The sequence below is a fragment of the Euphorbia lathyris genome, chromosome 1 (genome assembly GCF_963576675.1).
Source record: "Euphorbia lathyris chromosome 1, ddEupLath1.1, whole genome shotgun sequence".
NCBI classification, from domain to species: Eukaryota; Viridiplantae; Streptophyta; class Magnoliopsida; order Malpighiales; family Euphorbiaceae; genus Euphorbia; species Euphorbia lathyris.
Window position 1 is genome coordinate 25,279,346 of NC_088910.1, and position 13,404 is coordinate 25,292,749.

The 13,404-nt window shown below is 32.6% G+C and overlaps 2 protein-coding genes across 6 annotated transcripts; both read left to right on the forward strand.

Annotated features, from left to right (window-relative positions):
- The first annotated feature begins 4,118 nt into the window (after window positions 1-4,118).
- On the forward strand, window positions 4,119-9,824 carry LOC136225759 (methyl-CpG-binding domain-containing protein 13). 5 transcript variants are annotated; one of them, XM_066013869.1, is made up of 6 exons: window positions 4,119-4,375; window positions 5,899-6,018; window positions 6,111-6,206; window positions 6,434-6,580; window positions 7,770-7,929; window positions 8,313-9,824. In XM_066013869.1, exons 1-6 carry the CDS (start codon window positions 4,271-4,273, stop codon window positions 9,545-9,547), a joined length of 1,863 nt encoding a protein of 620 aa, XP_065869941.1. In that variant the 5' UTR covers window positions 4,119-4,270; the 3' UTR covers window positions 9,548-9,824. The 5 variants fall into 5 exon arrangements, with proteins under 5 accessions (XP_065869941.1, XP_065869949.1, XP_065869952.1 ...); XM_066013880.1 differs by having other exon boundaries at window positions 4,124-4,375; window positions 5,899-5,923; XM_066013877.1 differs by lacking the exon at window positions 5,899-6,018.
- A 666-nt stretch (window positions 9,825-10,490) lies between these two features.
- Window positions 10,491-11,585, forward strand: LOC136224088 (uncharacterized). Its single transcript, XM_066012370.1, has 3 exons — window positions 10,491-10,795; window positions 10,894-11,098; window positions 11,258-11,585. Exons 1-3 carry the CDS (start codon window positions 10,646-10,648, stop codon window positions 11,317-11,319), a joined length of 417 nt encoding a protein of 138 aa, XP_065868442.1. The 5' UTR covers window positions 10,491-10,645; the 3' UTR covers window positions 11,320-11,585.
- Window positions 11,586-13,404: the final 1,819 nt, after the last annotated feature.

Sequence of the window (13,404 nt, forward strand, 5' to 3'; positions counted from 1 at the left end):
AACTTTTTTTCACCTGACCCCCTCAACTTAGGGGACAACCTCTCAACCCCTTCAACTCTCTAAAAACATCACATATAGCCCCTTAATGGAATAAGTTGGGATTGCACTCATTAGAAAGCGCGTGAAGGTTGGCTTTAGAAACTTAAACGGTAAAAAAATCCTTTTTCTTCTTAAATCCCTAACGTTCTTCTCCTCAGAAATCCTTCCTTCCTCTTTTTCGATTCCTTCGATTCACCTCGTTTCTGTCTCCGATCGGTCTTCGATTCAAATTCAATGGTAAGTATCATCTCCTTTATTCCTCCTCTACCTTCTTCTTTTTATTCTTCTCCTTCTTCTTCTTCTTCTGGTTTGCTTCTTTCTTCTTTTGAGATAATTCCTTTTTTTTGTCAATTAGGTTAGGGCTTGTGTTGTTCTTGAAACCGATTTCATGGTGGGTACTCATGAATCATGTTTTTGTGGTGAATATGTTGTACTTAAGGTTTCGTGGAAACCTGCAAATCAAGGAAGAAGACTCTACGGATGTCTAAATTATGGGGTAATTTACTAGATTTACATGGAAAAATTTAAGAAAAAAATGGCATGTGGCATTGGTGTGGTCAACAGTCAAGCGCGTTTTCTACACGGGTTAATATTTTGACCGGATATAGGGGTGTAAGAGGCTGTATGTGATATTTTTAGAGAGTTAAAGGGGTTGAGAGGTTGTCCCCTAAGTTGAGGGGGCCAGGTGAAAAAAAGTTACAAGTTTAAAGGGTTGTATGTGATGTTTTTGGAGAGTTAAGGGGGTTGAGAGGTTGTCCCCTAAGTTGAGGGGTCAGGTAAAAAATGTTACAAGTTTAAGGGGCTGGATGTCTATTAAGCCTATTAATTATAAACATTTTTTTTTGTACTGAGTGGTTATAATTACGATTTAATTCTATTTAACTAAAATTAATTTATGCGCTTAATACTTCATTATGGAAAAATAATTTTTTTAATTAATGGGCAAAAAACATTTCTACTTTTCTCTTTACATGCCTATATTTTGACATTCGCTCTTATTTTAGAAATAAAAAAAAGAAACAAAGATAATTCTCTCCTAATTTTCTTTTTCGTCCTTTCATTTTTGTTTTCTATTCCTTTATTTGTTTCGTGTTCTTACTTTCAAAATTTAAGAATATATAGTTATTAGAAAATATTAATGACGTCAAAGAAGTGATATCTACGAGCATGACATGTATTGTATACAATGAAAGAATGAATAACAAATTGATTGAATATTTTGATAAGATATTACAAGATGAAAATAGGGAAACTCATCACCTTAAACTAATTCAATTGGATATATATTGGGTTATTGTAGCCTAATGAATAACTGAATTCGAATACTTTAGTGATTATGAAATTCCAACAAGCAAAATGATTATTGTATATAATGAAAGAAGGTAAAGGCTATGCTTACTTTGTTTTTTATAAAGTAAGCCTTACTTTGTGTGTTTTCACCATTAGATTAATTTTATACTCCATCATCCAATGATGAAAACACACCAAGTAATGGTACTTTGTCAAAAACAAAGTAACCATAGAAGGCATCATGAAAGAATGAATAACAAATTGATTGAATATTTTGATAAGATATTACAAGATGAAAATAGGGAAACTCATCACCTTAAACTAATTCAATTGGATATATTGGGTTATTGTAGCCTAATAAATAACTGAATTCGAATACTTTAGTGATCATGAAATTCCAACAAGCAAAATGATTATCATCAAGATAAATTTGTGTGTAATTCTTATCATTTTTTTTTTTTGTATATAATTGAAGTTTTTTAATGTAAAGGCTAAATGTATATATGTAACATATTGAATTGATAAAGTCTCTTCGTATGCAAACATTAGAAAAGTATTGATTGTGATAGTTTATAGTATAATAAATTGTGGTTGTTTCCATTTCAATACAGATTGTAATTATTTTGTATCGTAGAAATAATGTTGAATTTTAATTGTTAATTTAATTTTTAGTTTTTTATCGTATTATAATATATTTCTTAATTAATCACATATTTTATTATTATTATTTTAACGAACTCTAGTTAGAAAAAATATATGAGAATGTATATATTAAAATTACTAAAAAGTACAAATTATTTTTCATAAAAATAAATAAATCATTCACCTTTAATTAAAATTCTATAAAAAAAATTAATCAATTTTTTATTTTCAAAATTAACTTAGTCTAATTATTCAATATCGTTGGTAAAAAAACAATTATATTATTGCAAAAATAAATGAATATAAAAAATGAAATTCAACTTGATTAAATTAAAAAAAAATATAGAATAAAACATTAAAAGTATTGGTACAGTCTATAGACAGGTCTAAATAATAAAAAAAATTAACTACAAAACCAATTATAGAAAAATAAATACAACTATTTTTAAACTTTTGGGATATTAATCCCATCAATTTGAAAATAAAATTTACTTTTAAATAAATGAGTTATCATATTAAAGAGAGAAAAATATTTATACAATGTAGGTTCATTTATAAAAAAAAAAATATATATATATTTAGACTATTGTAAACTACTTAAAAAAGTAAGTAAACAATTAAATTATTTATAATGAAAACTCACTACTTTATTATTTTTTAATGCATGAATTTATAAAGTTTATGTGAAACAAAATGTTGTATGAAGCAAAATATTGTATGAAGCGTAATATTGTCCGAATCGTTATGCTTCGTTTTTCTAATAAAATAAAATATTAACTACTTATTACTTGACTTTATAATCTAATTAATAAAAAAATATTATTTTCAATATAATTACACGTACATTAAATTTATCGTTAACTATCCAAACCAAAAATTATACAAAGTTATTTTTTAAAATAATCTATTTCTTTATAAATTTAAATTATTTTAAAGCAAAAAATTATTATCATTATATGCAAATGATATATAATTAAAAAAATATTAAAATGTTAAATTTTTGTACAAAAATTTAATCGATCTGCGGAACACGCAGGAACAATACTAGTTTTTATAAAAGTTAAATAATTCAATACTTTCAGCACTTATATTATTGGGTTAATGTGCAAAAATACCCCTAACGTTTTGGACCAGGAGCAGTTTTACCCTTAACGTCTAAAATGGTGCAATTTTATGTTTTACCCTTAACGTCTAAAATGGTGCAATTTTATCCCTAAAGTTGGAAGCCAAGAGCAATTTTACCTCTAACGTTAATAAATTGGGTCAATTTGAGAAATAATTCATCAAATTGTCTTCTCGGTCATGAATCTTATTATCTACACTTCATACGTGTGTCATTTTATCAGTAATAAATCACAAACGTTTGTTGGGATGTGAAAAAAATAAAAAATAAAAAATATACGGTCTTTTTGTATGGATTAGATAAAAAAAATTCAAAAAATCCACCGAATTTCTTAATATTAATCTCAAATTCTATTATTAAATTATAAAAAACATGAAATCTTTTTTTTAGAACGAATTATTATGCAATTGGTGTAGAATAATGAACAAAAATCTCTGTATTTTATAATAGTGTCTGAAATTGACCCAATTTATTAACGTTAGGGGTAAAATTGCACAATTTTAGGCGTTAAGGGTAAAATTGCTCCTGACCCAAAACGTTAGGGGTATTTTTACACCTTAACCATATATTATTCTGCACTTAAAATTCAGTATTTATTTTTTTCAGCACTTAATTTTTAGTTTTATCAAACAGCACCTTACATTCCGGTAACTATTTATGAAAATAATTGCGTAAAGTTTGTAATTTTCATTCCTCTCCTTTCAATCTAGAATAAGCCCAAAGTTGTTGGAGATTTGGAACTGTTATTGGGCTGGACGGTCCAAAGACCCAAAAGACCGTTTATGGAACTAATAATTAAAGACTTTCACTAATTTCAAAAACCAATCTTAGAATAGAAACGTGGTGGAACAAGTGGACAAACCAAAAAGCACTAGATTAGATTCTTTTTTTATTATTTATTATTGAAAGATTAGATTCTTAAACTGAAGCACAATAATAATAATAAGTCAATAATTCAAAGGCCACTTCAGTAAATGCAACTAATATAAATTTAAATAAATGCCACACGAGAAATTTGGCGACACGTGCTTTCTCTGCCACATCCTTTTTTTCTCCTTTCTCCGAAACTCTCCCCCTTTTCAGCTTCACCATTACACAACAAACACACCAGCACAGAGAGAGAAATAGAGAGAAGAAGTTAGCTCTTTTCCCAGAGGTTGTTCGAGTTTTCCGGTTATGAAGATTGCAGATTCTGATCATAATAACTGCAACTCCGATGACCCCTTACCGGACGGCTGGACAGTCAAGGTCAAAGTCAGACCCTCCGGGAAAAAGGACAAGGTAATCATTTCAATTATTAATTTGCATCCTTCATTTCCTCTTTCTCCTGTTGGGAAATTGGTGCTTCTGCTTTGCATGTTTTAGATTCACCAAATTTGTGTTAACTAAGTGTTAGAAATAATCAATTTTATTAGGATGCTGATGGCTAGATTGTTTAACGAGGGTGATAAGAACAATGGGATTTGGAGAAATTGGTCTTGAATTTGGGATCCTTTTCTGAGTTTGTTTGTATTTGTTTTACAGTGCTTAATCAAATTCTGTTTACTGTTAAAAGAAATCAATTTTGTAATTCCTAGTCTGAAAAAATCAAGTATTAGAACCAGTTTCAATGTTCAATAATGCCTTGACCACCTGTTTGTGAGATTTAATAAGTCTTTGGGAACTATAAATTGCATCTGAGCTTTGAGTCTTTCAAAATTTTCCTTTTGACAAATTGTTTAAATATGAGGAGTCAAACATTAGGTTTATGAAATTCGATTGCTTGATTTATATGAATTAAATTGCCAAATCCAGGCTTTTTTTAGCCTCCTTCTGTGAGGTTAAAGCAAGCCAGTTCCTTTTCATGACTGCCTGGCAGGTACTATATTCATGCTTAGTCCTTGAACGTTTTGTGTTCCTTGTTACCCTAATGGAATAGGGTCCATGGTAGAGGGCAGTAAGAAAAGTTTTGGGCTTCCAGCCTCTCATTAGCAAGTTCAAGATTGCACAACAACTGTCATCTCTGGAATTTTCTTTGCATAACCCTTTTGTGATTGAACCTAGAAAGCACTGAAACTTCTAGAGGTTAACATCCGAGTGTTGGACACTCGGGGAAACGCACCCGACACTCCAAAATAAGTGTCCCCTCTTTTCCTTTTCTTTTTTAATGGGGCACTTTGGGACACATCTGGGACACTTCTCTTTAAGGACACGGATTCTAAGTACATTAAGTAGAATATAGGGGTATTTTTTACTAATTTTACAAAAAAGAGGGGTTGATATATACTAGAAAATAAAATCCTAAATCTAATGAAAAGGATGTAGCAGCCGCCCCTTTTTTGGTAGTTTAAATAGTTTGAAGTATTAAATGCTACTTTTTGATGAATTAATGACTTATTATGGATGTTATTTGTGGTTTATAATGACTAATACATGTTATTTATGATATATATATATATATATATATATATATAAATTTGGCGTGTCCCTGCCGTACTCGTGTCTCATATTTTTTTTAAAATGCCATTTGCCGCATCCGCACCTGCACCTGTACGAGTACCAGTGTTGGTGCTTCCTAGGGTTGAACATAACAAAGTTAAGGCTTTTCATCTGTGTACAGATGTAACTCAGTAAACTAAGTTTTTCATACCACTGATCAATGTAGGCATAAGTCGTTTTTCAGGATGTTCTTGTACTCGGTTTTACCTAAATGATTGTAAATAGGCCAACAATAAAATTACCATAAAATACTTAAGGGGGTATAGACACCGGATTTATTTCAGCTAAAAGAGAAATCGATTTATGATCATTTGTGTTTATTGCAGTGTTACTTTCCTCCTTCAGGTGAAGGTAAATTCCACTCCAAACTTGAGGTAGTTCACTACCTTAACAACACTACTAAATCTGAGAAGAAAAATGGCATCAACCAGGACTCCTCACAAAATGTCTGATGATACATCCTGCTCTCTTGGCTTTATTTACTTAGCCATTTGATTATTTATTTTTCATTTCTTTCCTGATTCACTGAGAAATGTAGGTTGTGCTTGAGAATTCTGAACCAGAAGGGTTACCTCCAGGATGGAGAAAAGATATCAAGGTGACAAAGAAAGGCCGTAAAATCAGAAGGGATGCGGTACTTAAACTCTTCTTCCTCTTTTGGTATTTGAATTGTCTTTCTTTACCCCACACTTTTTAATATTTTTAGTTCTTAGTTAATATGTGCTTCTTCTTTCATTCACGGATTTGGTTATTTGCATTCATAGCAATTCTCAAATTAGTGGTACTTCAAGATTAATGGGTTGCCTAACAATCTTAGCCATTTTGGATAATTACGTCCTTTGTTGATCTTACTTTCTGCAGTATTACACGGATCCAGTAAGTGGATATGTGTTCCACTCTATGAAGGATGCACTTCGCTATGTTAAAACTGGGGAGCTAGGAAGGTTGGCATCCAAACCAAAAGACAAAAGCAGCAACAATTTGGAGTTGGAAGATGATGAAGCGAGTGTGAGTAAATAAATGATAATTCAAGTTTATATATTTATCCGTTGTTGACATATTTCCTGATATCCACTTTTGTGGTTTGACAAGGAACTAGACATCTTTTTATTAGTTGCTCTTCATTATTTCTAAGGGTTAGTTCAAACAGGCCTGCCAATCCATAAAAATGATCGAACTGAGTACGTATTGATAAAACTAAATTGAAGATTACTGGGGCAAATATTGTTGGAACTTGAATGTTATTGGTACTATTAATTGTAGAGAACTGTAAATGTTCTTGCTGACTCTGATAGTTGGTTCTCCTATAATATATTCGTCTAGTATGTCTTTCTGTAGTTTTATCCCCTTATAGGCTATGTACAAATAACAGTATGGTGAAGGGAAAACACCTTACTCGTATCGCTATTATGTAAACTTGAGAGGTTCAGAATACCACATCAGATGTTTCATAGAGTTAACAATATCAAGTGATTGTCTTCGCCTGTCTTTGAATGCTTTCTTCTGAATGTTAATGTGGATATAGTCCTAATCCCCCTTTCTTTAATTGTATTTATAAATGGTGGTATGCCAAATGCAAAACGCTTCGCCATGTCCATGTTAGAAGGCTGAGGATTTGAGTCATTAATTGAATACCATGTCTCAACCCAAACAGTTATGGCATGCTTTTGGATAGTTCCTTTAGAATAACTTTGTTCTTCAACTTTGCGGTGTGTAAATGGCTTTTACTATTGTGTAGGTTTAGGAGGGTAAAATTCCAAGGTCAGTTGCATGTTTGAATAGTCTATTCTTTCAAAAAGAAATTTTCTGAGAAAAGAGGTTTGTTTTCCTATTATTTTTAAAGACAAGATCCCCCCCCCCCCCCCCCCCCCCCCTTCCTTTTTTCAGGACTGCTAGTTCATTTCGAACCTCAATGCGATTGCATGTTTAAGTATTGAATTATTGATTGGTGGGTATTGTTTATTTAGAATATTGAACCATCTATATGTGTTTTGTTACTCTTAACCTGGAGGCAGCAAAAAAACTTATACCAACTGTATGTTTTCTGTGTCACTTTGCATAATTGGTGCCTTTTTTTAGCTTTCATGATTGCTCTGCTTTATTCTTTGGTATCTCATGACCATTATATATCATTGTATCAGATTACTATTTATTCTGTACTTTGACTTTTCTCTAAAATTCTCTTATCGTTCCCTAGTCACCGGCTATAGCAAAGAAACAAAAGTTGGAAGTCAATAGAACAAGAAGCCCAAATATAAGTGATCAGAGCTCAAACTTGTCCAAAGTTGCAAATGATAAACATGTACTTAGCCCAGCTGGCACAGCAGAATCCACGCCTGTTTATGAGCATATATCTGGTAATTGTAAATAATAAGTTTCCTTGTCTCTTACAGAGCAGTGTCTTTCTATGTGCACACGTGCATGTCCAGTTTATTATTATTATTATCACTCCTCTTGTTGTGGGATATTTTATCTTTGAACTTGAATTGGATACGAGACTTTACAAAAACTGTAAAACATCCATAGCAATATTAATATGGATTTCGGGTGGGGTTGTTGGGCATTGTATATGGAACATATCTTCCAGGAGTAGATACACATACCTTGCATCTAATCTAGTGAACATCCTAAATTCCTAATGATGAGAACTTGGGTTGCCTACTTTGAGATCTGAGGCTCACTCTCACTATGGTTAAGGTAAAGGGACCTAATATCAAATGAAATTCTCTTAATAATGCAGGTAAAGAAGGATCTCAATCTAACAACTCAGGAGTCCAAGAGAACAAGAATTCTATGCAAAAGGTACGACGGAATGATAATAAAGGTGTAATAGCTGCAGGTGGTGCCCGTTCAAAGGAGCACTCTCTGGATAGTGAGACAAAAAAGGATGAAAGTAAAAGGACATCACTTGGAAAATCCAAAAAGAAAAAGGATCTTAGTCTGCCATGTCGAACTTCAAAGCGACTTTCTGGCCTGCCACTTGATCCTACACCTGAGTTGAAAACAACAAATCGAGCCCGTCGAGCTGCTGTTAAACAGTTCAATGACAAAGCAAGCACAGGCATGGGTTCGTCTCATTCTGCATTTGAAGAAAAGAATGCATTTGACACCTTCAAAAATACGAAAGGGTCTCTTGAGTCAAATAAGAGTAAGCATCCCATCGTAAATTTGGCTGCTGTTGGGAAGGTGGAAACTGAAAACTTATGCAATGAGAAGCCTGAATGTGCAAGTATTTCACCTTCAGGGAATCAAGTAGAACCACAAAAGCTGAGTAATGAAAATGCTGCTGTTTCAGACGATGCTGGACGTATTCAAACTGATAATGTCGATAATGAGAAATCAGGACTATATCTTGACCTGCCACTAGGAGACTTATGCCAAGATCCATGCATTGCCTTTGCAATAAAAACCCTCACGGGAATATCCTTTGATAACGCCGATACTGTTCAAGTCTCAACAGGGTCAAACAGTGATTTCGGGGGCTTGGCTACTTCCGAAGACCATACCAGAAAAGAAGATGCCGAATTTGGGATCCTTACGCAGCAAGGATGCATGGCTGATCGACCTCCTAATAATGTAGTAACCCCAGAACAAGTTGAAGAGCATGAAATAAGCAATAAGAATGATGAGAAGCCAGGATCCACCCTCAACGTGTCTTTCGCAGATGCATGGGCAGACCCTTGCATCGAATTCGCAATAAAAACACTCACAGGTGCAATTCCATTGGATCGTGATGTGGTCATGCAGGATTGCAGTCAACATAATGCAAGCTCATCACAGTCACAGGAAAGTAGTGGCATGAGCTTGCAAAATGTTGCTGAAATTAGTCAATCCCAAATCTTGAGGGCTTCATATAATCAAGGGGCCCTGGTGGAGCCCGGATTACGGCGCAATAAAAATATGACTGTAGGATATTCAGATGGAACCATCCGTCCTCAACACGGTGAACAGAGAAGCAAAGGAAGTGAAAGGTAGGCAATCCAGTTGTTGTAGTGATCAATTGTACATATTAGAGAGCTTGAAAGTGGATATGATTATCCTTTCAGGCAACAAGTGTATTTTAATTTTCTTTTTGAGAATTGGGGATTGAAGAACTTTTAAGTTTCTAATCAAGACCTCCATCTCTGGTTTAGTATGCCTTGTAGAGGTATACTGATTAGGTGTATCTCAATTTGTTAGATTATGTTGATACTCTTATCTGTAAGCTTCGACGGTTGTTGTTATTCATTGTATTTGAAGTGCTGTTGAGTTATTTCTGGATCCAATCTTCACTCCCAACCTCTTCATGAAACTCAGCATTAGTACCAAATTTCTGCTTGCAAAAGTTTCAGTCTTGGATGGGCTTTTGTATGATAGTTCATGTTAGCCGATTCCGAATCATTTCGGGATTAAGGTTTTGTTGACTCAACTTATTAATGTTAGGCACTCAATTTTATCATCTGAACAAGGATCTTGGAGATTCTTCAATCGGATTCAATACCTGAATAATACGATCCAGAATTGGATTGAACCGTTAACTTTTTTTTTTTACCAAATTGTATTATTAGCTTATGTTAGGTACAATTCTGGAGACTTTTAAATTCTCGTTATTACTTAGTAAATGTGTTAGAGATTCTTGAATCCAACCAAATACTCAAATAAAAAGCTCCAGAACCGGATTGAACGATTAAACTTTTTTTTAAGGTGGAACCAAATTATACAGTTGATCCTCATTAGGTACAATTCTGTGGATTTTTAAATCCCCTGATTGTACGGTAACGATTTCACCCCTATCTATATAATTAGGAGTAAAATTATTCTTGCGTGTTTTATTTTTACCTTATCCTTATTTTCTTATTCACCAAAAAAATATTACTTCTATAATTTTAATAAGTATATAGTAAATAACCTAAACTTCTCTAAATGAGTTGATGAAAGGGTTTGGCATATGGGCTATGGGATGATAAAACGCCATCGTATGAAGGACACAGAAGAGCGCGCGAAACAGAAGCCGCTTGCCGCCAATTTTCCATTTCATCTCCCGCTGTTAGCAAGATAGACAGAGAAAGAAAGGGTAAGACGAGTCGAAGAAGAATGGAGATCAAAGTGAAATGCAGTTGCGGAGCAGAGAAATGCCCAGAATGGGCCGTCGTCGAGTTGCAAGGCGTTGTTGAAGTGCAGCCGTCGTTTCGAGATCAGCTTCAAAACCTTGTCATCGGAGAGCTTTGTCGTCCTTCTTCTCAGGTCGTTTTAGGTTTTTCTGATTCCGACTTCCAATAATTACAAAAAGGAAAAAAACTTTGAGTGTTAATTTGCGTTGTATGCTCCGTTTACTGGTGCAGGAAAACTACACATTCACAGTTGGGTATCATGAATTGACAGGATCTAAAGTGAGTTTGAAGAAGCCATTGTTGGTGTTGAAGAAAGTGAAGCATATGGATGTAGATGAGGATTGTGGTAACCATTCAGCTACGGTTGAAATGGATGTCGTCGGTATAATTCGGCACAAGATTTTGTTCAAGAACAGACCCAAGGCCTTAATATCAAGTTAGTCTTTTTTTTCTAATTCTTGCAATGAATTGATGTTTACTTTGCTCCTGTTATCTCGATTATTTTGAGACTGAATTTTCTTTTTTTTCAATTTGTGATTGTTTAGTGATAGATTTATACATCTACACAAATTAAATTTGATTTTCATTTTTCCAGAACCACCACAACCTGTGACCAAGGAAAGGACCAATGCTGCAGATGTGGCTGTTTCAAAATAGATAGTGCTACAACTAGACACTCCAATGTATTTATGGGTTACCTAATCTTGTTTTCTTAACATTTTCAGTGTGTTTGGAAACTCCATTTTAAGAAAAATTTAAGTCAATTGAGGTTCTATTTGCCCAATTATGTGAAAGAAAGAAAAAAAGTTGAATTTTCTTATGGGAATTGCAGTTCATGTCTGATTATGTTGAGAATTTAATTGAGAGTTGGCTTATAGAAAATATATTGTAACTGAAATTTTAGTAATGGAATTCAATTATTATCTGGCATGGAATGGTATTAGATAATCAGGGGTTAGATAGGAGCATCAGCAGGGTTTTAAGTGTAACTTTAAACATTTTTAATCTTTAGAAGTAACAAAAATTTTAAGCAGGATTTTAGGGCTCGTTTGGTTCGCGGAATAGAGAGGGAATAGAATAGCCTATTCCTAAAGAATAGTTATTCTCACCTTTGGTTGATTTTTTTTTTATGAAATAGCTATTCCATAGAATCCCTATTCCTTGATTTCATGGAATAGTTATTCTTCAATTTAGGTTAGGAATAGCCTATTCCTAATATTATATTTTTGTAACTTACAAAATTATCCTCCGTTAAATCCTCAATCTTCTCTCTAATCACTTTCTCAAATCTTATAAATTTTGGTCAACCCATAATTTATATCATATAAAACGTGAAAAATGGAAAAATGACGAAAACATTAAAAAATGTAAAAATACGAAAAATATGAAACACAAAAAATGTGAAAATGTTACAAACACGAGAATATGCAAAAAATAAAATACGCGAAAAACATGAAAACGTGAACAAATGCGAAAAACACGAAGACGCCAAAAAAAAGCAAACACACGAAAAACACAAAATAGGAATAGTGCGAAAAAGTGACAAAACACGAAATATTAAAAAATGTGAAAAATAAAAACAGGAAAATGCGAAAAAATACGAAAAATGCTAAAACAAAAAAACGTGACAAAATTGTGAAAAACATGAAAATGCGAAAAACGCAAACAAAACACGAAAACGTTAAAAACAAAAAAATATGAAAAAATACGAAAAACGTGGAAAAACGTGAATAACACGAAAAAGTAACAAAATACGAAAAATACAAAAACGCGAAAAAAAAACAAAAAGGGGAAAAACCGAAAAACTAAAACGTGAAAAATCGAAAAAATGCAAAATAAAACACAATAACATGACAAAACGTGAAAAATACGAAAACGTGAACAAACGGAAAAAACAAGAAAACTTGGGAAACACGGAAAAACATAAAAAAACTTTACAAACGCATTTTTCGTGTTTTTAACACTTTTTCATATTTTCGTGTTTTTCGATTTTTTCACGTTTTTCATTTTTTTTCACATTTTTGTGTTTTCCACTTTTTTCATGTTTTTGTGTTTTTTCATATTTTGCGTGTGTGTTTTTTTTTGTGTTAACACGTTTATGTGTTTTTGCGTTTTCACCATTTTCCACTTTTATCTCATTTTTTTCTTTTGTTTTTTTTTACCTCTCTTTTTTCGTGTTTTTACAATTTTTCCGTTTTCATGTTCTTATTGTTTTTTCGTTTTTAATGTATTTTTCGTGTTTTTTTCGTCTTTCGTGTTTCCCATTTTTCTATTTTTTATATATTTTTGAAAATAATATATATTAAATATTTGAACAATTTATAGTAAAAAATTCAAAATTTTAAAATAAATAAGAAATTACATTTGAGGATAATATTGTCTTTTTAATAAAAAAATTATCTATTCCATTCTACCTTATTCCATCAACCAAACATAGGAATAGTAATTCCTAAGAATTTCTATTCCATTCTTTGTTATTCTATTCCTTTGGAATAACCATTCTATTCCATTCCATTCTATTCCGCGAACCAAACGGCACCTTAATGTAACTTAAAACATTTTGAAGAATGTTGATCTTTAGAACATGTCTGGTGAAAGAAGCGCTACAAAACTCTAAGGGCTCGTTTGGTTTACGGAATAGAAGGGGAATAGAATAGCTATTTCTAAAGAATGACTATTCCCACGTTTGGTTGGAAATTTTTTTGTGGAATAGCTATTCCATGGAATCTCTATTCATTGTTT